The sequence below is a fragment of the Barbus barbus genome, assembly GCF_936440315.1.
Source record: "Barbus barbus genome assembly, chromosome: 5".
Taxonomy (NCBI): domain Eukaryota; kingdom Metazoa; phylum Chordata; class Actinopteri; order Cypriniformes; family Cyprinidae; genus Barbus; species Barbus barbus.
This window is the reverse complement of record NC_136733.1, coordinates 28,877,274-28,902,345: the sequence shown is the minus strand read 5'-3', so window position 1 is coordinate 28,902,345 and position 25,072 is coordinate 28,877,274. Positions and strand designations below refer to the sequence as shown.

The 25,072-nt window shown below is 38.0% G+C and overlaps 1 protein-coding gene across 1 annotated transcript; it reads right to left on the bottom strand.

Moving 5' to 3' along the window:
* Positions 1-1,849: 1,849 nt before the first annotated feature.
* LOC306869784 (microtubule-associated protein 1B-like) lies at positions 1,850-21,330 on the bottom strand. The gene is made up of 7 exons (XM_079416689.1): positions 20,981-21,330; positions 18,630-18,731; positions 11,933-12,015; positions 11,046-11,186; positions 5,642-10,871; positions 5,234-5,466; positions 1,850-4,333 (listed from the first exon to the last, which is right to left on the bottom strand). The coding sequence occupies exons 1-7, from the start codon at positions 21,165-21,167 to the stop codon at positions 4,178-4,180; spliced, it is 6,132 nt and encodes a 2,043-aa protein (XP_079272815.1). The 5' UTR covers positions 21,168-21,330; the 3' UTR covers positions 1,850-4,177.
* Positions 21,331-25,072: the final 3,742 nt, after the last annotated feature.

The window sequence follows — 25,072 nt, the reverse complement described above, 5'->3', positions numbered from 1 at the left end:
CACATAACTGTGTGATCAATTACAAGAAGTGCTGACAATGCAAACACAGTGGGGAATGTTTTTTTTTTTGTTGTTGTTGTTGTTGTTGTTGTTTTTTAATGGAGGGAAAGATCTGCAAGTAAACATGTTAATGTGTAGCTATAGGGACAGGGTTGTCCTCAGATGTGAGCTAAATCTAACTAACCTCCCTTAGGAGAAAATTCAGAGATGTCCTTTATTGGAAAGTGACTCAAAGAGTACTAAAAATGCAATACATTTTTATTTAGGGGTTAGTGCTTTGTGTTATTTTTGTAATAAGGTTTATAAAACTATAGAAGCCTGTATTATGTACTTGTATATGAAATGTGTGTTCGTGTGCGATATATGTAAGATGTTAAAGATAGACAGTAATAGAACACTGATTATGTTATACTTAGAGTCCTTGCGTGGTCCTGGTGGGACTCTGCTGAGCGTTTCCTTAGCAACAGCACCTCACCCCATTCAGCTGAGACCGTCTTTTGCCCAATTGGAGGCTGACTCTCAAGTGCACTGGATTATTGATGAGATCCAAGATGGAAGGGTGCAGAAGATGCTATGAGAATAACATGGCTAATAACATAAATTCAGGACATCGTTTATTTTTCCTGCCTTGCGTTCACTTATATTAGAGAAATTACAATACCATTCGAAACAAAGAGCTTTGCAGCTCTACCAGTGTATTTCCTGTTCATTCTTGGGACTCAATTTACAGGTTTAAATGTAGTTCTTTCTTCAGCATTACCCAATGAATATAATGTTGTTTATACATTTATAACTGCTGATTTTACAGTTTTTACATAGGTTGTTTGTGTGCATTTCTCAATACCTATTTCACATTTTGAAAAGTCTATAATTAAATTGTGAATATGTTTTTCTTTGCCTTGCATTTAGTGATAATTAAGCTGCTTTAAAATCTCATTAAATCTTTTGTCACTCAGTTAACCAGAACACATGATTTATATGATAGATAGATAGATAGATAGATAGATAGATAGATAGATAGATAGATAGATAGGATAAGATATTTATACTTCCTTTACTCCTTTAACATTAAAGCACACAGTTGTTCTAAAGTCACTTTAGGTTCCATGTCCCATCTGACCTGCATTGATCTGCTGACATCGTGCTCAGATACATAAAAGTAATAGCATGCTATGACCCAGACTTCTCACATTGAGCTTCAGCCAATGTTATTTCTCTGGTACTTTTGCCGCTAGACATTTCCATTTTTATTTACCGCTACGGTTCTGTCTGGGTTTGAAAAATGCCTGCAGTGCCCAAGTCATCATTAGTTAATGTCCTCCGTGGCATAAGGGCAGTGATGGCATGGTAGACTGCCAGGCCGGTGACCAGTCTGTGTTTCCTCCATCAAATAGATGTCAATGCAAACCAGCCTTGATTTACTATAACAGCAGTGCATCTTATTTTCAAGAGTAAATTTTTTTGTTCTTTTTGCTGTTGTATATATGCATGTATTATTGCTATCCTTTTATTTAAATTACAAGATAAAGTGAAGTTAATTAAAGTTATGCTCAATGTTTTACTCTATATGTTTTGCAGGTCAAAAGTTTGAATGCACAAATTACTTGCCTAAATCCTGTTTATTTTGGCTAAATTTGGTCAGAGTCAGACTTCTAACCAGAATCAGACACATGATCCCTAGGGTTCAGGCCTGTTTTGTAGCCAGTTAAACTCTCAGAAATGCCTGTGAGCAACCACAAGCCCACAAATCAACATACACACACACACACACACACACACAAACAACACAACCACATTTTGTGGACTGTCTGAACTAGCATACTCTACAAAAAAGTACACAAGGTATTTTCCACAAAATTATTTATTGTGGACTAATTTACGCTCTTTTTAAGTGTAGTTTACCCTTTACATCAAACACTCCATATGGGAAGAGTTATCATACACACAAACATCAGAAAAAGCACAAGGTAATACTTTCACTGGAGACTATCCTCTAGATATGGGATTAGGAATGAAAAGAGGAAAGATGCATGTTCACAAGATATATATATTTCATACACAACTGCAGACATATTCTTACTAGCACCCGAAGGTGAGCGAAGAGAACCAGAGGGATTGTGGAGTTTTGAGAGAAAGTGAAGTGTTACCATTGGTCAGAGGAAAGGGGAGTGATAGACTGGATGTGTGTGTTGTATTTAGTAATGTAGACGTCTCGCCGGATAAACAACAGTGCACTTTGCTAAAGCATGTGGCTAGAAGAATCTGTTAACCATTGCTGCTATTAGTATGTAATTAAGAAGTGTCCAGATCTGAGTTAAATGTCGTATCAAGTTGACTGTTATACTGAGCTGTTGAAAAGTGTTGTGCCACAAGGCACTAAATTCCCCAGTAGTATAATTTGTTGACGTGTTGTATAAATATTTCATGCAGTTATGACTTTGAAATATTTTAACAACCTATAGCATAATCTTGTATTGTCATGTAGATTCTGGTAAACTGTAAAATCTGTATACTGTGGTAGCATCAAAGGAATTAACGATTATAATTCAAATCTCTTTGACAACCTTCAATAAGATGGTAAAATTTTCATGACTGTATGGTTATTGATAAAAAGTGACATGAAGATACAGTAAGCCTGATCCAAGTTTATGATTTTTAGAATCATGAATTATTTGTCATATCCTTGCAGTGATTTGTTGGCAGTAAAGAGTGAGTTTCCCCTCTTAGTTAAAGAAAGCACAGAGAAATGTCGAGGATAATACATTACACATGCACATATCATCCGACCACTCACTCCGTCACTAAGCTATTTATAATTATAGTACAGTGCAATTTTATAAAAGATTCCTAAGGAAAGGAAAGTTTTCAGTTTCTCAACTTTCAATGTACCACAATCTTGATGGCTCTTCTTGGCAACATTAACAAGCTAAGAAAATAAACATCATAGATGGATAAGATTTGGATGAACAGTGCATTCAGAAGAGCTCTCAACATTGAGTGAAATGTTCAGTTAAAAGGATAATCAACCCCATTTGGGGTAAAAGAAGAAAACAATAGTTATCAAAGAAAAACACTTGAACTTTGACAACTCTGAATCAACAAGAGTTCTGAATTTTAAAGATCACTTTTCATGATTAACTTCATAGGTTATGCCCAAAAAGCTAACTTTACAGTTATAAATAAAGCATTAAATAAAGCAAATAAATATAATGACTGTATTCCTCAGACAAAAACATTAACATAAATACATTATGCAAATAATTACTCGTACAAATTGATGAATAACAATTTTTGGAGTTCAAACATTTAATATTTTACCCTATTAAAAAAAGGCTGGTGTGAAATTTGAAGCTAAAGATGGGCTGTGACAATATAATTAATGAATTCTTTGCTTGTCCAGGAAGAAGAGGTATGAGATGTTTTTTGTTCTTTTTTTAGTATAACATTTTTTACGCACAACTTATGGAATTTCACGTTTTCTCCGATATTTTTTTTCTCAGAGAGTCTTTTTAAGTTGGTTAGATCATTGTTCTATTTTGCGTTTATTCGCAAAGGCAGCAAGCTTCACATTCATATTTTATGCAACTCAGTGTGGCTGGAATATGAAGTTTAATGTAGCTTTTGCATCCTATGATATATTTATGTTACTGTGGATCATACATACCATTTAACTGTCCTCATATTAAGTGCATTATGTTTGTTGTACATTCAGTTTAACTTTCTAAGGCATTAAAACAATCCCTCAACCTTTGGTGTAAACATTACCATTTAAGGAGTTCTTTTTCAGTGATCCATTCATCATCTGTGTGTAAATTAGTAAATATGTAATTTGTTTTCAATTTTATTGGAGCTGCTCTGTACATTGTTCATCCACCGACTACTGTATGTATTTAGTCAGTTGTTTAGTTTAGCTTCTGCTGGTTGTTTGTGTGTTTAAGGAGGTCTAATTCACACCAAAAACTGTTCTTTGTGTGGTCAACAATGACTAACAAAGACATTTTTACAACCTAAGACCTCAAAAAGTACTAAATAATTCTACTGAGAAACATTTTTACTGGTTCCTCTATTGGGAATATGGAATGTGATCCAAAATATTTGCTTTTGTGAATGTGTGTACTAAGTTTTTCATTTGTTTACTGTCTAACATCCAACCTCTACCATATCTGGATCATGACAATCACAGCTCAATCTTACATGCAGGGAAAGACTCATCTTGCATAACCACAGTGCTGCTGCTTGCCAAAACCATTATGTTCAAGTCTTGCTGCTTCTCATGGGTTTCCTGGTACCACTCCCTCATAACTTCTGTATCATGGGTTGGAATCAGTGTGACCTATCAGTATGATATGCAAAGTCATTTTATGCCAGGCAACAAATATATACACACACATACATACATATATACATGTATGTATGAAGAGTTCATTTGCAAAAATTGATAATTTTTTTCAGAAATACCGTTTTTTTATTGCGCATTCCAAGTAATATCAATCAAACTGCAGTTGGGTTGTTTCGATTAAGTAATAATAACTTAAACAAATACAAGTAATTTACTAAATTAAAGTTTTTTGGCAAAAGCAGATAACTCCACATTTCATGTATTAGAGTTAAAAAAACACTTGTTTAATCTTTGTAATCTCCTCAGATGACAATGTAGATGCCTGACAAACGTTGTTGTTGTTGTGATCATAGACTGTATAGATGTGATTACACGCAATACACAGAGCTTTTCCCTCACCATTGTAACGCGCTGCTTTTGCAGGGTTCCGTGAAAACGTTTCAGTTTTTATTTTCCTTTTTCGCCCTGAAGAAGATATTACAGGTTCATCAAGTTCGTCGAAATTATCCATCCTCGATCACTTTTAGTCAGCTTTAACGAAACTCTTCTCAGCTATCACATCTTTTCAAAGTGAAAGTAGCCTTGTTACCTGACCTGAATTAGCGCGCTGATAAGCTAAAATGGACTTATCGGCTTCTGTTCAAAAACAACAAGGGCACTTGTCGGCTTCTGCAGTAAAACGTGAATGCGCGATGCCTTGAAAGTGGACAATACCGGCTTTTTTGACAAAACCGTGCTATATGTGGAGAATAATGTACGGCAATCAGCTCATTTTTTGAGAGTGGCGTTTTGCAAATGAACTCTTCATATATATATATATATATATATATATATATATATATATATATATATATATATGCATTATGAATCAGACAATTGTAAGAATAATGGTACCTGCATAGTATTTCCCCACTGGCTCTTTCCTTCCAACAGAGCATCCAAAACTGCCTTACTGGGCTCCTGTGCTGTTGGATCATTACCACTGACTACATAGTAGGAGGATCGGATCCGTTTAAAGAACTCAGCATCCACATTCTTGGCATTGCAGTGATTTGGTATGTAAACTAGGTCCATATACATTGGAGGACAGTTAGGTACTGATGTTCCACTGATGGACTTAGTGCTTCCTTAACAACAATAAAAAGATCACATTTATAAACATAAACAGTAAATCTCTGATATTAAAAGCAAAGATAAACAAATATTTAAAAGCTATAGACTGTAGGCATATTTTCATGTATTTTTTAAGGTGTTACAGTATACATGTATTTTTCAAGTTTTTAAATTGTGAGAATGAGTTACCTGAAGTGCTGCTTTTCACTCCCCTTGATGCAGAGGTATTAGTAGCATTTTTGGCATCTTTATCTTCTGTAGTCTTTTTTGGCGAGGACACTTTCGACTCTTTGATGGCACTTGTTTTTGACAAGCTCTTTGTTGCAGATGACTTAGTCTTGCTGCTGATGTTCTTTTTTGGCTTCCCTCTTTCATCTTTTTGAGATGCCTCTTCAGCCTTAAGGACCTCAGGATCCACCATGCTGGCATCAGGATGTGGAGGGGCAGGAGCAGGGTCTCTGGGCATGACTGGAGGTGGGTCTGCATGACGATAAGTGATAGTCCTATCTGTTGGTAAAGTTTCTGAGTCATCCTCGGAGTCAATATTTGCTTCTGCAGTTATTGATGGGCACTCCTCTGTGCCAGGAGGAACATCTGAGTCTGTTTGAGATGGCACTGATTCACTTACAGAAGTTGGAGGAGTTTCCTCACACTGCTTGCTCTGCTGTTTCCCTCCAGGTGGGGGTGGTCCTCCTCCAGACCTAGCAAGCGGCTTTTCCTCCTCCAGAGGTTGTTCCTCATTCATGAAGTACTCAAGAGGACTTGGGTTTATAAAGGATGGAGAAAGCTCTGTCTTTGGATGTCTGTATTCACAGGAGGTCACCAAACACAAGTCCACAACTGCTCGTGACTGAGAAGGGCTTGTTTTTGAAGTATCTGGCCCTATGAACCCACCATCACAAATTTTAGTAGATTCCCTATATTGACAGCTGTAGGAATATGATGTGGAGCTACTAGAAAACTTCTCTTGAATGTCTGTCTGATTGGAACTAGGAGAATGTTGAGCTGGAGATGTCATTTTGGGACTAGTGGGGGATTTTGAGTCTGTGAAGGGATTTGTCCCTAAGCCAAGTTTCAGCTCTTCTGCCTTTGGAGAAAAACAAGATGACACCGTAGGAGATGATGGTGATGCAGTCTTTGGAGGAGTCTTCTCCAGATTTGGTCTGTCCTCTATTTTATCCATACCAGTCTCTTTGTAAAATGAGCTGGGACTAGGTTTATCTTTATCTGCTCCTTCATGTGAGGTGCTTGGTCCTCCTAGAACAAGAGATGAGTCAGAAGATAAAGGGGAGTGATTGCGGGGTGACTGTTTTGGAGTAACAGACTCTGAGAAATGTCCTACATTTGGAGAATCTTCTCTTGGCTCCCCAATTTGGGAGGGTGTTGTAACTGATGGGGTGGACTGAGAGGCATCTGATGGGGAAACTGAAGCAGCCTGGGTACTATCAGACTCTTTGAAAAGTATTGCCTTCTCCCCATCTTCCCCGGGTCTGCGCTGTTCTGCTATGACACTGGTTCCATCTGAGGGACTGTAATCAACTTCTGTTGGACCATTTTCAGTGGCTGGACGCTGCATTCCTCCTAAAGATGGATGATCTGGTGACTGCTTGCTGAAAACTAATGCAAATGAGTGTTCTGGGGATTCTTGTCCACACTCAACTGACAAAGACTGCTCAGGGGATTTTGTTTCCTGTTGTGGCATTCTCAATTTAGCCGTTTTTGGGGAAACATCAGGGGAGATCGACATAGGGCGGGGACTGTCCTCCTTGGATGGGGAAACTTCTGTTTCTTGCATTGTGGTTGGAGTCTGAACAACAGAGACAGAGAGAGAGTCATCCACTTCTGTGGAATGAGGGGAGCCAACTTCAGCATGAAGTGATGGTGAGACATCATCTGTTGTAGGTTCTGGTAAAGAACTTGTTGCAAGCGATGCTGTTGAGGCAGAGGCAATGTGAGAAAATGTGTCCTCTGCAACAACCTCATCAACTGGAGTGCCAGACTTATCAGATGTGGTCCCTTCAGATATGGACATTTTGCTGTCCTCTTTAAATGCAGTGAAAGGATTTGCATCAGAAAGGCTCTCTACTTTAGTTGGTGGCAAAGATGTAGCAGATGTAAATGAAGAACTGTCATCAGTTGCTAACTTTTTATCGTTATTGTCAGTCTGGCTTGGGGTCTTGTGGTCAAGCTCAAAATTGGTTGATAAATGTGCTTCATAGCTCAGTGATTGCTTCTTTCCCATTTGCGACACAGGCACTGCTTCATCAATAGGACTAGCCTCTTTGGGAGAGTATTCCTTGTCACTTGTGATGTCAACAATAATAGGACCCTGGGACTCAGGTGATTTGTCCAGTGGTAGAGTGCCAGATTTTTCCTCTACTGGGGATTGGTAGTAAGGTGTGTGACCTGAGGACTGAGGAGATAAAGGGCCCTCTAAGGTTTTCTCATCTGGACTGTATGATTCCATTCCCTTTGACATCCCTGCTAATGTGGTTCCCAGTTCAATTGGTGAAGATACACCTGCATGAACATGGTCAACATTCACATTTTGGTCACCAGAAGGTGACCTGACAAGAGGCAAAGTTGTACTGGTAGCACTGAGCCTGTTTGAATCAAGAAAGAATTTGTCTTTAGCTAAAAAATCCTTGGCAGATTTGTCTTCCTCCAGTGAAGATGGTGGTGAAATGGTGGAAGCTGAGGCATGATAGTCATGCCCCTCAGTGGCATCGCTCTTGGAGTGATCTAATTCAGGAAGGTCTTGAAGAGGTGAGAGGGTCTTTCTCTCATTGTCTGTAGTCATACCGTACCTGACAACATCTTGGGAAGGAGAATCACTTTCATCATTGGTTGTCTCATCACTCATTACATCTCTTGGAGTAGACATTTCATCCATAGGTGTTGGAACACTGGAGATCTCAATTGTAGACTGAGTGTGTCCAGATGTTGTGTATTCTTCTGGAGGCTCATCTCGATTTTCATCATCAGAGACGACCTCACTTTCTAAACCTGCTGGTAGTGTTTCATCATGAATAGAAACAGCAGGAGATGCCGGTGCAGAGATCTTTGGTGGTGTGGTTACATCAAAACTCTGCAACTCAGTTTCTTTGCCATGTCTATATTGTGGTTCTTCTGCACCAAAATCTGATCCTTCCTTGGTTTCCTGCTCTTGCTCTCCATCATCTTTTAACTTAGATATTGCTCTGTCTTGCTCATCTACTTCCTCTGTATCTCCCTTTTCTTCATAGTCTCCTATCTCAGATGACTCTTCTAATCCTGTTCCTTCATCTTCAAATTTTTCACTGGTACCATTGCTTTTTTGATTGGGTTCTAGATCCCCTGGAGTACCACCACATTCCTCCTCAGCTTCTGTGGTTGCTATTCCTTCATCCAGGGACTCTGCTGCTTCTGGAGACTCTTTGCAAGGAGTTATTTCTTCATGCTTAATCAACCTTCCTTGATCAGAATAGTCTATTTTGGTCTGTAATAGGATTTCCTCAACTTCAGTAATCTCCTCTGCTTTCAGAGCCTCAAAGTCTTTAGTGAGATCTTCTGGAGAAGACATCAGTGACCTCTCTGCCTCAAGAACATCTTTTACACTGGCTTCAACAGCAGGTTCTTCAGCAGTAGCACTTGAGACGGAAGGTGCTTCCACTGGTTCACCAGTATCTTTTTTGGTGGGCTTGGACTTAGCCTTCTCTTTGGATTTTGCAGGACTACCAGGGCCCTTGCCTCGTGCTGCAACCCTTGGTTTAGGTGCAGGTTTTTTCACCTCAGGAGTGCTAGGGGCATTCTTTTTCAAGCCACTGACTTTCCTCAAATCTTTTTTAGGTTCTTTTTCATCTTTCTGAGTTTCTTTCTTTTCGTCCTTTCTGCTTTCCTTTAAAAGGGAATCTTTCTTGATATCTCGTCTTTTAATTTCCTTCTTCACCTCCTCTTTCTTCACCTTCTCTTCTTTTTTGGTCTTTTCTTCTTTCTTGGGTGTGGGTTTTTCAGCCTTTTTATCAGCCTCACTTTTTTCCACGGATTTCTTTGTTTCTTTCTTTATAGTTTTTGGTTTAATGTCAACTTTCTTTTTCTCTGGAGTGTCAATTTTGTGTGTTTGCTCAATCTTGCTTTTACTGTCCTTGTCTCCTGTTTTCACTTTTTTCACAAGTGTTTTTTCTTTCTTCTCTATTTTTTGTGTCAGCTCATGAGTTTCCACAGAGTCAGTTTTACTGAGTGTTTTTAGTTTTTCTGGGGATTCTTCTTTGGACTCTTTGTGGAGATTTTTGCTTGGGGATGGCTTTGATGTGGATTTCAGGCTCTCTTTACTATCTGTCTTATGTTTCATCTTTGCTTGTTTCAGTGTTGGTGCGAAATTTGAATTAAGCTCCTTTTGTGTGATCACCGGATGTTTGAGGAAGTCTAAGTGTTTAAGTTTCTCTAGGCCTTCGAGAATATTATTCTGAGTGGAATTGCCTGGAAAGAGAACACGGATGATTTTTTCGGATGGGTTAGCAGGATGCCACACAATCAGTGATGAGATGGAAGACAAATATGAGATTGGGAGCTCTGATTCTTTTCCATTTGGTAACAAGATGGGGGCTTTGTCTTTATCACTACCAGTCCATTCTTTAAGGAAGTACTGCAACTCCTTGCTGTTCTCTACTGGGTTAAGCACATACATTTCAAGCTTGCCGACCCCCATTTTCTGGAAAAGTATTATTGGTTCTACTGTATTCCCAATATTCCTATGCAGAGGTTCAGGCTTTAAAGACAGCTTGTTTAGGTACCCCAGCGTGAGAGATGCCTCCTCTGCATTTTTCCTAATCCTGTAGTTGGCCTCAAGGTTTTCTAGGTTCTGAGGCATGTTGACAAACATAACTCCAATATCAGGTGAAATCATATTCTTTGTCCAGTCACTGTTAGCTGTGGATCCCTGCGACTGCTCCTCCTCAAGTTCAGCTATTTTGCGCCGCAGCATGCTATTGATACCAGGAAGGTTGTCATCTCCAATGTGTGTGAGGAGAACAGAATCCACTCTGTCCAGATGTCTTACCAGCTTCCAAAAGCATGACTTTCTATCAGATCCACCATTAATCAGCATGTTGAAGCCGTTAACCGCAAACAGTGCTGAATCACCCCGTCCACCAGGGAAAATATAACAGCATGGTTTGGATAATTTTAGGAACCCTCCTGAAGTTGGGGGTTCAAGCATGTCAAAAGGAGATGGGATTTCTACAGATTCTGACAGGTACTCTGTGAATTCAGAAAGACCTTCCATTTCTGGAAGGATGGTTGGGGAGTTTAGCTTCATATGGATGAAGTCCTGCAAGTTGTGTTTGTCTAGGTTCGAATTTTTCCAGTCACCATGCTCCGGACAGAAAAGAGTTAAACTGGCTTTGTTGGCTGGATGTATGGTGCTTAGAAGCTCTCCAATCTGTGAGTAAAATTAATTGAAACATTTCACTTAACAAGTTTACTTGAATTTAGATGACCATGTAGAACTCTACTGTGCATGCTGAGTTTTAGCATTTATTGGCTATTTGAGAATCTCTTTTTTTAAAGCACTGGTAAATATAGCAAACAGAAGCAAAAACTAACAATCATTCACCTCTTGATCTGTAAAAATGTCAATAAAATTGAAGAGAGAAAAGGAGCCTGACTGGAGAATCAGCTCGCCTGTATTTTCAAAACACTGTCCTGCCAGGACAAGCAGCTTATGGTGGGCAGTGTCTGAGACCATCAGACGTACCTGAGTGTAGACATAAAGTTGATAAAATATTATAATCTTCATTAAACATTGACTTGACTTTAATTAATCGTGGCTTGTATTTGTTGGAATAAAACCAACACAGCATGGGAAGGTTATCCTAAATTATTTACATGCAATTTCTGAATTACCCAGCTAACAGAAGTACATCTGTTACTATAAGCTCTTCTATAATCTTTAGTATTGCTGAATTGTTTTACTTTGGCTTTCTGTCTCTTTTCCTCTCTCTTTCTTGTTCTCTATCAGGGCCAGCATTTTCCACTTTGTAGCCATTGACTGTTCTGGGCAGTCTGCCAGGGTCAGACCTGCAGTGCTCTACCATATTATTAATGGAGAGTCAAACTGCAGTCACAGTTTGCGAGCAAAGCTTTGTGCGTATGAGCGTGTTGTGCGTTGTGAGTTTGTCTGCAACTGTGACACACCCAGTGCATACATAACTCTTTGATGTACTGGCATATTAGTGAATTAAAATATTTAACAGGATTTATCTTTGTAGTGTAAAACATATGTAATTTTTTTGTAATATTAGATGAGTCAACACTTTTCTGTTGATACTATTGCCAATACTATAACCCTGATGTCCTATAGTATACTAGCTGCCATGCATTTATTCTTATCCCCACATATTTGTTTCTGTATATTAACCAGACAACTAAAATAGTTTTAAAATATGTTTAAATGGCAGACATCTAGATATATTTATAGAATTATAGAAAGAGGGTGCTTACCTCAGTGCTAACAGCTTCACCTGAAGGGTTGATGAGCACTACTGTCTCCAACACATTACTTTTATGATGCAGAATCTTTTGTCCTGCAAATAAAATGACAAGTTACTAATGCTCAGTGTGATGTGCACAAACTGCACATGGGGCTCTTCAAATGCTTTGGTTTGTGTTGTACACTGAAGTAATGAAATATTATGAATACACTAATATATTTAAAGAATTGTCTTCACTTAACACAAAACACAAATGCTGCTGCTTAAGGAACCACAAAGAGAGAGACAGAACTAGTTTTGGTAAGTTTATTTGGTCTGAATTTTTACTGCAGACCAGTCATCCTTTTCTTTTCACTAACATTCTTTCATATCCTTTTGTTATGCATATTTGCCTTATTGTGCTTTAAGTTAAATTTGCAGTCAAAAATGGTTATGATGGTCAGGGGGTTGTTTTTTTCTCACTTAATTACCTAGTATGTACACATGGACCTACTTTCCCCTTCTCTTCCTCATTTCTCTGCTCTATTGACACAGATATCCAATTAACCTCTGCCCTCCTCCAGCAACTTGTCATCCTTTCTCTTTCAATCATCTCATGGGTGGAACATGAAAAAGCTTCTAGTATTCCACTGTGTGTTCCCTTTTCTCTGCTAACCAAGAAATTTTTTTTCTGTACATCCTCTCCACACGTCCTTTGACAATGTGACTATATTGACAATATATTGATTTGCATGCTTTTGATTTTTCAATATCTTTTTTTTTCCCATCCCTTGCCCAAATGGCTCTCGATAAAGTCAAGTGAAAATCTCCCAATCTCTTTCTGGGTGAATCAATCCTATTATAAATTCATCAAGCTGTCCAGAAGCACTGAAGCAGGAAGCGGTCAACTCTGTCACTGTCAGTACTAGATTGTTTGCTATTACTGCAGAGTCTATGAGCCCCTTCTGTAACACCAGCCTCATCACTCATTCACCAATCATTGTTCAGAGTCTCATACCCCCCCCCTCTGAGGTTGTTTGTAAAGGTTCAGTGAACAGGCGCTCCATAGGTGCTGAAAATTGCTTGAAGAATAAGGCCTTATTTATCTAAAATTTCAAGGTCTAAATCTAAAACACTAGAGGACACGCACAATTTTTCCATTTGCACGAAACCTCTTACATGCCTGGCCACAGCACAGCCAAAATTAGTTGTAAACAATCCTTGTAGATAAATGACTTGCTTTGGTGCATAAAGGAGTTTACATTGCAGATATTAGGTCTCATTCACTAAAGTGTGTAAAACCTGCATGCAAACATTCTCACACAGATTTCATGATTCAAATATAAGTTTGAACTGCAAACTCCAAATCCCATCCTGGATTTGGCAGGGTGTATTATGCTAATTACTAACTGCAGGCACATTCTCCCTTCATTTAGAATAATCTGGATTCAGTGACATTGACAAAAACTGCAAATGCATTTGAAAACTTTGCATGAGAACCTTTGTTGGAAAAAAGGCACAGCTGTTTGCCGTTATTATTAGTGAATGTGACCAAATGTCTTACCTAAACCTCCGAGAGGTCTATAAAAACATCTTTATTGTATGTCTCTCATCATCCTGTTTAATATATTTATAGGTTCTGTGTGGGTTTTAAAGACCGTTTTCCTTAGGATGGAGCATGTTTGTGTTAGTCGGTATGTGTGTGTGTGTGTGTGTGAATAAATCCAGGTTGCTCTCTCATGCATTGTAAGTAATTACAGTGTGTTTCCCACCTGGTGAGTCATCATTAACACTCCGAATTCATTCCTTTCCATATTCCCTCATCTCACCATATTCACTGTACCTGTATCTGTTCCTTCTATTATTTTCCCTGCATTTTTTGCTTTTTCTGACAGCTCTCCACAAAATATTTCTGTATACAAATGAAACCTACATTATATTATATATGCATTAAATTTAAGAGAAATACTGTAGACCAACCAGGGCAACAACCATTGAACGTCTGAGGTTTTTCCTAAGGGCATTGATTAATTAGTGTTAAAAGTGTTTCATTTTAATTTTATGTGCATCTGCCCCCAAGAACACACCATTTTTAAGTAGGTATACAGCATATCTGAGACTTCACATCCCAATATGGGCCACTCTCTTTTTGATCATTAGTAGTGGGATTTAGAGTTCCTTTGGGAGAATCTGCTTTTTTCAGTATGGGGATGGAAGGGAGGAGATATGGAATAGAAATAGAGAAATATAATGCATCTGACTATGCTGAAATTGACATCTGCATAGCAAGTGGAGCATACTTGATGTAGAACACACTGTGGCTTCATTTCTTCTCCACAGGGGTGTTCTGAGGTGTTGCATTCATTTTACTGCAGTACTCTCTGCTCTACTTTAGCTGCAGATACTCTTCAGAGCATAGACATCTGTGTATTGGTAATAAATGATTCTCTTCTAACCTAATTTATTTTCTCCTTGCTCTTCTAAATCCGAGCAGGTCTGTTTAAACAGCTGAGGTGGCAGTAACCTGTTATGAATGCTATTCCAGCTGCCCAGCACACACCCAGACTCACACAAGCAGAAAAGCAGAATCATTAGGGCAAGACTCACACCGGGGGGAAGCCCATTTATGCGACAAAAATGGCCTCTGTCGGGAACTCCAAAGAGGTGAAGAGAAAAAATGTGATTAGAATCAGTGGTGCGAACTAAAGTTCAGACAAATTACACCATGGTCGATAGCAGAGTTTTCCTCTGTTCTTGGAAAATGTAGCTGCTGCCATCGACTATTATCCACATGGGTAATAGACATGGGAGCAAAATACAGCTTTAATGATGAAATGATCCCCCACCATACCTTGATTTTCTAAACCTGACATCAAAATGTTTTGCCCTGTTTTTTTCCCCACACTGTTGTTTTGAACCACATCAACTTGCATTGTATGGGTTGAAATTTTATTCAAAATATCTCCTTTTGTGTTCAGCAGAAAAAAGGCCATACAGGTTTGGAACAATATCATTGTGTGTAAATGAGAAAATTTTCATCTCTTTCATTCGTGTCAAATAGATTTTAAAAGTGCTATAGGTAGTTTTTGGAAATATCACATATAAAAAAAAAATATCATATATATAAAAAAAATCAGGTGGTGGACCACCAAAATCCTCTTTTCAAGTGAATCATTATGCATGTTCAGATTTGCTCTTTTTTTTGTTTGAGAGAGGGCATTTGGTTGAAGATAGAAAAAAAGCAGAAGTCAGCAAAATGTCTGAAATTAATTAAGGCACCTTAAAACAAACCATATCATGCTGTAGATATGTAACAATTATAAACCTACGGCTCTTAAGCAGGCATATTTGATTGTCACCTAAAAGCTGGGCTATTTCCATTCCATTTTGATTCTGGGGGCAGATGTGTCAGCCGCAGTATTGTTTAACTTCCACTAGCTTTGCTCTTCCACACTCACCCAACCCCGTCCTCACCCCTCTTGTCCTGATCTCAACTCACACTGTCTCTGAAACTAATACAGACTGAACACCCTTTGGGCACGCAGCCTCATCTAATGACACTCCCCACAACGCACAAACAAAGCAAGCATCCACACAAATGCAGTGCCATGAACATGAACTCGACTTTCTCCCTCACTTTGTCTCTCTCCAAATCTCTGCCCTCTCCTTTCAATGCCAAAATAGGATTTTGAACAGGACACAGCAGAGCCCTTTCGAACACACATACAAATAGTTAGAAATATCAATACCTCTTATCACAGTTCCTCTTAAAAAACATTTAGTCCCATAGTCTCATCAACAAAAACACAACACAAAGACTAAAAACTACTGCAGCAGAAATGTCTTTGACCAAATGGCACGTTGAATAATAAATAATTATAGTTAATAATTAATAATAAATAAGTATAGGAAACGAGCATTTTATGTCATTGTAATACATGAGTTTAAAACGCTCTTTTCCTATACTTATTTATTATTAATTAAACAACATCTAAACAAAGTTATTATATGATTGTACAAAAAATCTATATAAATTGCAAACACACACAGGAAAGTATGACTTTACTATGAACTATATTGAAATTACTGGATATTCATTATATTTTATTTCATACATGTTTGGAACAACATGAGGGTAAGTAATGACAAAATTTTGGATGAACTGTTCCTTTATATTGTCAAGTTGTTGAAAGATACCTATTTTAACAAAGTAGTACCATAGTACTTTATAATATGACACAAAAATGTATAACATTGCCAGTACATACTGTTAATATTAATAATATTACAGAATTTCAGGTGAGCAGACAGTATGTAAATACACAGTAGACAGTGCAATCATTTGTTAAGTGCTTATTGATTACATTACAGAAGCTGATTCATTGCTATTGATTACATACTGCGCTGTCTGATGCTGTGTGAATCTGCTGGATTTTGATAGCTGATCTAATTTTAAACCTCTTGGCAAATTTTTAAGCCTCAGTCTCGACTCAAAGCAACGGAAAAGTCAAAGTTTAGGTACCATATGCTTATCCTCTAAAGGCCCTGATGTACCTCAAAAGCAAAGGGATCCTCCGTGTTCATTTTTATCTCCTGAGCCTCACAGACACAATATTACCTCTCTCATAATTCTTTCTCGAGCATTCTTTCAAGTGCTTCCTCATATTTTTTTTTTGACTGTAATCTCTTTTCTGAGTTTCACACTGTGTTTCATCTTTTGTTAGTGATTCTGACTGGAGCTCCAAGCATTTCAAAGGTATTGGGATGGTATTTTGTACAAAGGAGTTAATCTAAAATAGATGATTTCCTGTTCGTCCCTTCATTTTTTTTTCCTCTCTGTTTTTTCTTATTTTGTCTGAACTATTTCCAAGTGAATAATGTGAATAACCATACTCTTGATTGCATTTTTCCTTATCCGTGCACTGCTTTGAATAAAAAACATCTCCTAAATAAATCAATGTAAATATATGTGTGTTTGTGAGTCTCAAGTCTTCCTGTGCTCTTCACAGGTCTCCGACGTCTGGCCTCCTCCCTTCTAATAGTAATAACCCACCTTCTCCCTGCCCCCATTTATCTGTCTTGCCCTCCGAGAAAAACCCAGTAGGAGAGTTCAACAGATAATTATCCTAAAACTCTCTTGAATTGTACGCTGAAAACTATTAAAGACTAAATTAAATTAAAATCCTTTGAAAGGAAGAAGAAGTGATATAAAATTGGAATTGCTGTAAAAAAGGAGGGGGAGGCGGGTGGGTTAAAGCAATTATCAAGACATCCACTAGGTATTTGTCTGTGGTGGACAGCTAATGGCTTTGCACTTAAAAGGCTAAGTGGCCAAAAGCGGCACAATGCAAATTCCTCTGTTAATTTTCTAAAAAGCTTCATCTAAAGCCACCCATCAAGCAATAAATCTGATTATGGAAATGAACCAACACCTACATGTGTCATGTTTATCCTAAAGGGGGATTAGTAGCCAATGATATATTCATGCTTTGTCCTCCTCCGACAGCCATTCAGATGAGTAAATGAATTCCACAGTGAATTCTGATGATCTCAACAAAGTAATAAGCTTTGCTGCTTAACGGCAATACCGGAACTATCTCAAGTGCTTTCTGTACTAACATATATAATCAAGGAGCATGATGAGTGTAAGTTATTGTGCTATTAAGCTATAATGTGTGTGTGTGTGTGTGTGTTCAAGGTCAGTGTTGGCTCATCATTTGCTTACATTAGCAGACTGAGTGTCTCTCTGGAAGATATTTCCATTATGGTTAAACCCCCACAATTTCCTGCTGTTTTGTGAAAAATCCTGTACTATTGTTCAGGTCTGACTGCATTTGAAGCCCTATGTGTTAAGCCTTGAGTTCAAAAGCAGACAAATTCATTCATTTTTTAGCTAATTATCTTAGTGTTTCATCCCTTGCAGCAATTCAGCATGAGTGAGGAAAATGGAGAAAATGAAAGATCCAGGGGCAGACAGACAGAGTGAGTGTGCAGGGAGGACAGAGGAGGGGACACCGGGGACAGGGTTTGATCCAGACAGAGCTTCAGGCAGACCGTCTAAACCCACCTCTTTTATCTTCATCAAAAGAATTCATCAAGAACTCACAAAAAAATCAGAATGTAAAAGCAAATATGACTTTACTCCAGATATAGAAGAGGATTAAAAATGGAAAGAACTAATAAGTTCTAATAATTGTCGTTATCTCACCAATGTTTTTTAAGTGCCTATAAACTGATAAGAATCACTTTTACTTAACAGCTGAAGCATGACATTATGTAACAAAACATATTGCTGTTGTGATAGAGATGTTCAGAAGAGCCACAGAGCAAAGTACTATGAAAAAAATGTAAACAGCTGTAATGCAGATATAGATTCAGGCACCGAACCGTGATTGTCACATCTTTCATCCCGACAAGCTGATTTAGTTGGCAATGAAATGATGTCACTGGAATTCTTCTTATCTATATTTATAGACAGTAGATTTTTGAAGCAGATTTTCTAGCTGTTTTAATGATTTTGGAACATGAGAGATTTTGCTCAGTCATGGTAATGCTAATTCTTATATGGAAAAATTAAGCAGTACAAAATACTTGCTCTTGTATGGACCACTATTGAACTCTGGGCTCACTAGTGTTTTAAATATTTATTATTAGGTTATCATAAATTGCTACAGAAGGGATTTGAGCTGACTAAAGGATAAGAAGTGAGCCGATCATGTTCAGCCTACCTCTCACGTCAGCTGAAAACCTGGCAGAGTGTCGAGAAACAAAAAGCTTCAACTCCTGGTCCAGGTTACAATCAATCAGGTTTGTGTCCCATGAACGGATTCCTGCAAACCAGATGGAAAAAATGTGAAAACATGAAAAGTGTTGTACTTTTTACAGATCATGAAAAGATCATGAACATACTTTACTGTGCACTGATCAGTCTAAAAGGGGAGATATTCAAATCAAAATCAGACTGGGTTTCAGATCTTTCCTGTATATTGTATCGAAACCCCATATCACTAAATTCGCGTAACTGAATGCCATGCTCTGTTGGTTTACACCCAAAAGTCAATCAATGTATGGAAATATCTATGAAATGTTCTGAGACTGGACGTCGGTGCTAATTCTTTTATGATCAATGGTTAGCCAGAAGATAAATTATGTGATGAAGAGGACATTTCTCGAGATTAGAATGAAGTGCTATCTGTCTCTGAATGGTAAAACGTTAAGAGGGTTGTTCACATTGTTCATGACAAACATGTGCATGCATTATAATTACTCCCCTCATGGGATCACAAAAGAATATTACTCCTATCTATATTTCCTCTACCACACTCATCATACTCTATGTATTCAAGGCAAATATAGTAGCTAATGCTATTACAATGGTAACCTTATGGTTTCCCTTAGGAAGCACTGCTTCCATTGCAACCATTTCTTGGTTGTCTAGAATGGAAGATGCCAGATACTCACAAAGTTCCACAAAAAACAATTGCACAGGTATTGTTTGATTTAATTTCAGTGATTAATAGGCTACAATACAAAAAGTAGTTTTGTTTATTACAATAAACAGCAGTGAAACTTCCAGTAAGGTGAATCTTGTAACAAGTAAATCGGAAAAATCGTACATCATTCAGTATCATCAAAGTGATGCTTCCTGATAGAGCAGATGAAAAGAGTGATGATTCTGTGGTCTTATTTTCCTTGATGATTCATGAGTGAGCATATCCCTTCTGGAAATACATTTATGACAGTTTTATCTATAGCCTACGTACACAAAACGTTTAATTAATAGGATTTTATTCAGAAGTACAATAACTTTTTAAGCCAATAGATGTAAAAGTATTTTGTAATGTAAATTATAATTAGATTATAAAGACTTGTGCATAAGTTGAATCATGGCTGCATTGCAACAAGCTCGACTGGGACACATGCAATTATAATTACTAATAAGATGGAATTAAAAACGCAATATGTGCCTACATATTGCTTTATTGGATCAATTAGATGTAGGACCATTGTGACGACATAATTACGTCCAGACGTAAAGAGCAGCCGAATTATTTTTTATATTATTATTTATTTATTTTTTATTTTTTAACAAACCGTTGAAAACAGCTTCGCGGAAATGAATCGAGTCCACGACTAACTGAAACGCCCCTTTTGGCAGGAACGCGGGGCCCTTCTGACTTTCCGTAGGGACTGCAGTGCGGACCGCGCCACGCCTACAAGCCGGTGTCGTACTAGAAAAGAGTGAGTAGAATGTAAGAGGATGGAAATAAATCGGGATGCGCAGCAACGTCTGGTAAAGTCGACAAAAGTTATGCCACTTCTGCTAGATACAGCTATCTATTTAATACGATTAACTCATTCTGTGATAAACTGAATTAAGTATTTACTGAAAATAACTCTCGTGGTTATTTAAGGCGAACAAGATAAGTAAGTTAGTAAGATAGTAAGAAAAACACGAGCTAAGGAAACAAAGAACTGGCGCGCCACATCAAAAATCCACGCAAACCCAAGGTGGTGGTGCACATCCTGACTGCAGAGCCGATCGATGCTCCATATAACGACCCCCCCACCCCGCAAAACAAGCGATACGCCTTATTGATCGACAGGCTATAAATACGCATGCTGAATCATCCTAGCCCACAACACACTAAAGTTCGTCATATGGCCAAAAACAACATCTGGATCATAAGCTAGAGCTGCACGCCCTGAGAAAACAGTGATGGTGCTGATGGTGATGATTGAGAAACGGTGTGGCGCGATGCGATGGCTTTGATAAGACATGCACTGCACTCGCCAGTTACAAACAGGGAGGGGCTGCGCTACAGTTTCCATCCTACACATTCTCACAACAAAGAAATCCAATAACACGATGCATGGAAAGTTTCTTGCAGTCAGCAGAAATGTGTGGCTAGACTCCCCCATTCAGATCACCTATTCAACCCCAAAGAGAGTTCAAGGTTAGACTGCTGAACTTGAAAAGGAAACTGCAGAAGGCATACGCGTCAAGGCATCATTTAAAACAGATTCATGGCATAAATAGCACTAAAGCACTGCACGTTATTCGTGTCAGCTGAGCTACCTTTCTCAATGTCCGCAATGGCACACTTCAGATGATCGTCTGTGACCAGCTCCCCGATGACCACCAGCAGGTAATATTTGCCCTCGTTGAAGTGATGTGTCGAGGCCGTGGGGGATGCCGTGTTCCTGATGCTACTGACACCTCCGAAGGGTGCTGGAGGATCTACAGGATCAACTAGCGTCGCCATTCTCTCAGACACTCACACACAGACACTCACTCGCTCTCTGTCCGGCAACCTGAAGTGAGCTGCTCTCTGAAGCCGTGCAGCGGGTGCAGAAGGAGTGGCCCAGGCTTTTATATCTTCAGACTGTGTGTCATAGTGATGAGGAACCGCTGCTGCCTCTCCTCTCATCCAGCTGATGTCATGCAGCAAATCATAAAACTGCGCGAGACCAATCAGATCCTTGAAAAGCGTTACATAATTAAAGGATGTCCAGGATTGCGCGTCAATATCCATGAGCATTGACGATATAAAACAGCCATACCAATTGTTATTTGAAAATGAAAAACAATAATACAACATAATTCATATTTACAAGTATTGATATTCTTTATATTTTGAGTAAACTTTGCTGGAGTAATATCGTTTTTATGAGTTCCCAATCTCAAATTTGGGCTGTCGTTTTCTTTACACTGGGTTGTGTATATAGCCTATATAGTGACATTATTTGCATAAAAGAAGGCTCCTTAATCTTCATTAATGTGGTAATATAAATTATAAAGCCTTTATACACTCAGAAATAAAGGTACAAAAGCTGTCAATGGGGCGGTGCCCTTTCAAAAGGTACATGTTTGTACCTAAAGAGTCCATTTTGATAGCTTAAAGGTACATATTAGTACTTAAAGTGTGCATATTTGAACCTAATAGGTACAAAAGTGTACCTTTTGAAAAGTGACAGCGTGTAGGCTACATCAGTGCTATTTGTTGTACTTAATTTATGATGCAAAATAGTTGAAAATAATGTCATCATTTTGAAACGAATAGTGCTAAAATAGGCTTTATTATTGTATTTTTTCTGTTTTTTGTTTGTTTTTTTAAAGGCTATTACCTGGATGTGTTTTTGACAGGTTGAGATTCAGGTGAAATACACAGTAGTCAACATTTGAAGTGGATCAGAAAAGTTCATCAAAGTTGTCCTAAGACAAGAATGGATATTGTTCTGGTTTCAGGACAACTTTGATGAAAGGTTTTGATCTACTTAATATAATATAACTGTCACCCTCAGTTTAGTCATCTTTTTACAGCAACATTTCTCAGGTACACAAAATGATATCTATAAAAATGTTTGAATAATATATTTCCTTGCATATATTTCGAGGAACATATTTTCTATATTTTTTGTGTTTTTATGTGCTTCTGAAAGACTAATGTCTGTCTATATTTTGCTGTGCTCTTCCCACTGATGCAGAAGAGGGTGTTCCTCCTTGTCCCATCTTGATGATGTCATTTTCGGCAGAGTCACTGCACATATTTTACTGTCCCATTTTAAAGGTGGATGCGCTGTAATACAGCTGTGTCATTGGGGTTCACCTGGAGCTGTGCGGCAGATTTTGTGCATTTAGCACTCATATGCAGATTTCTACTGTATATGAGATTGATAAACACACAAATTTTTGTATTTGTACTTAAGTATTCAGTGTTATGTTCATTCGTGATTATTAATGGCCAATTTGTTTTGTCTAGTTTTATGAACATTTGTTTTTCATTTGCTGCAGCTGTTTCAAATGAACCTGTTATCTATGTTCCAATAATTCAGTAAGATAAATCAGTGTGTCAGTCACTGCAGTTTTGAGCACTGGAAGTGGGGCATGATTCAACACATCAAACATTCAGTATATTACATTTGGAAAAGTGGAAGCCTGTTATAAATAATGTATAAGACCACATGTGAACCAATCAGATGTGTTTTTGTTAAATGTAGTGTGATGATAAAGTGTGTGATGTATAGTGACAGAATGGAATATGTGAGAAGAAGTGAAATGTTAATATTGTTAGTTGAGGTGTTAATATTGAAAGTGTGTGTAAACACATGATTTTGTATTTGTATGGCCCTAGTCAAGAGAAAGAGTGTTCAAATTTAAAACAGAATAAGGAGATTACGTTTCCTTGAGGCAACAAAAGGGGAATCAAATCGGAATAGTGAAGGAAGAGAATGAAATTATTTCAGCAACAATTATGTTAAGTGGTTTCTGTCATGACAACGACATTTGTTGCCATGGTAGCTGTGCCATGGGACTACAATCAGCCCATCACTGCATGGGGCACAAGATTAAACAATCATCATTGCTATAGAAATGCCCAGTCTGGCATATGAGTGACCGGTGACAAAATATGATATGATATGAAAAGTTACACAGATGTGCTTACAAATGTACTGTCTTCTATAATTTAATTCAGTTTTAAAGTATTTCCTCCGCACTAAAGCAGTTCTTCCACACTGATATTTACAGTAAATTAAAGACAACACACACAAACACACACATAAACCTACCCCTTACAGAAAACCTGTTTGTATTGTCACACTTTCAGATAAACATAATATATTTAAAAAAAATATATATAATAATTATCTTTCCCCACAGGCCGGTCCTCACAATATCAAAAATTTCAGGTTTTATATTTGGTCCCCACAATGTAGCATAAACAAGTACACACACACACACAAATTAATTCAAGTAAAATAATTTACTGTACGAAACTCACATACATGTACTTTCTTGCAACACATGGCAAATAATTTCAGTTAGCTCCAACACAGATTATTCCTAGATGAGGATTTATAACAACTTTTAGTTTGGAATTAACAAAGGAATAAAGAGGAGAACTAGTCTTAGTCTGGTGTAGCATTTGGATAAATCAGACACAAGTATTTGTTATATTTAACAAATAATCTCTTATGCCCCCTCACCTAACCAAAGGGCCAACTATGAGGGTTCTGTGGACCATTCCCCCAAAATGCATCTAACACCTAAGAAAGGCAGAACAGGCCTCTGGTTCCATGGCAACCCATCTGATAACACTTGTTTTATTGCTCAAAGGAATGCGGGCAGAACAACTCACTTCATTTCCCCTAAGACATTATGCCATAAAAATTGACTCTTCTCTAATTAATTAAAATAAAAACCTTTCTTTGAATGAACACACTGTAACGCTCTGACCCGGATAACTCTTAAAATCCACGAAATGAAAGAGACGGAAAACGAAAACTTGGTGTCCCACACATTTTAATGGTTGGTACTCTTAAACGCGCTCCTCTCATACATGAGGGATTAACTCTTTCTTGGCGTTACAAACAAAAGTAAAGACAAAATAATAACAAGACAGCAGAGTGGAATTATCATCTGTGGTGGTTCTCATTTCACAGTCACGTAGTCCTTCTACGCCGTCACCATATAGTGCACATTATAAATTAAATGATCAGTCTCTTAAAGGGCACACCGCACAATAATGTGATGCATTCAAATACATAGTTTTGGCCGTTACAACACATATCTTCAGGTCATTGTGTATATTATTACTGTTCTTGTATATGTTTTTGTGTATTGTATACTGTTTTATGCATGTTTACAATAGATCACTAGTTAATATCACTTTAGCTGTACCATGTTTAGTCCCTATCAATTCGTCTTTGGATGATCTAATTGAGAGTGAACATTACATGTTGATACCTATGCAACATATTAGTGTCCTAAGCATCTTTAGTAGTTTGTGCATTAACCCAGGCGAATTACCTATGCAAATTACCATGTTCAGAGACAAAGAGTCGTAAAACTTTCCCTCCAAAAATTCAGGACTCCATTGGCAATTTGACACCCCAGAGGTGTGACCTCTATAGCAGATAAAGCTCTCACATCAGTGGCCCCCCTCCAGTCTGCGGATCTTTTAGATTCTGAGAAGATGAGAATGTGAGCTAGTACTCTTCTGGACCTGTAAGTTTTGCGCCAGGCCTTGCGGCCATGACTTTCCATTCAATCAAAGCTCCTCAAGCCTCAGTAGATCTCTTTCTTAGCTCTTTTTCTCTTTCTACCTGGAAAGAACATTTCTACCTCAGAACATCTTTGGAATTCATCACTCTTCCATCTGGAAAAACG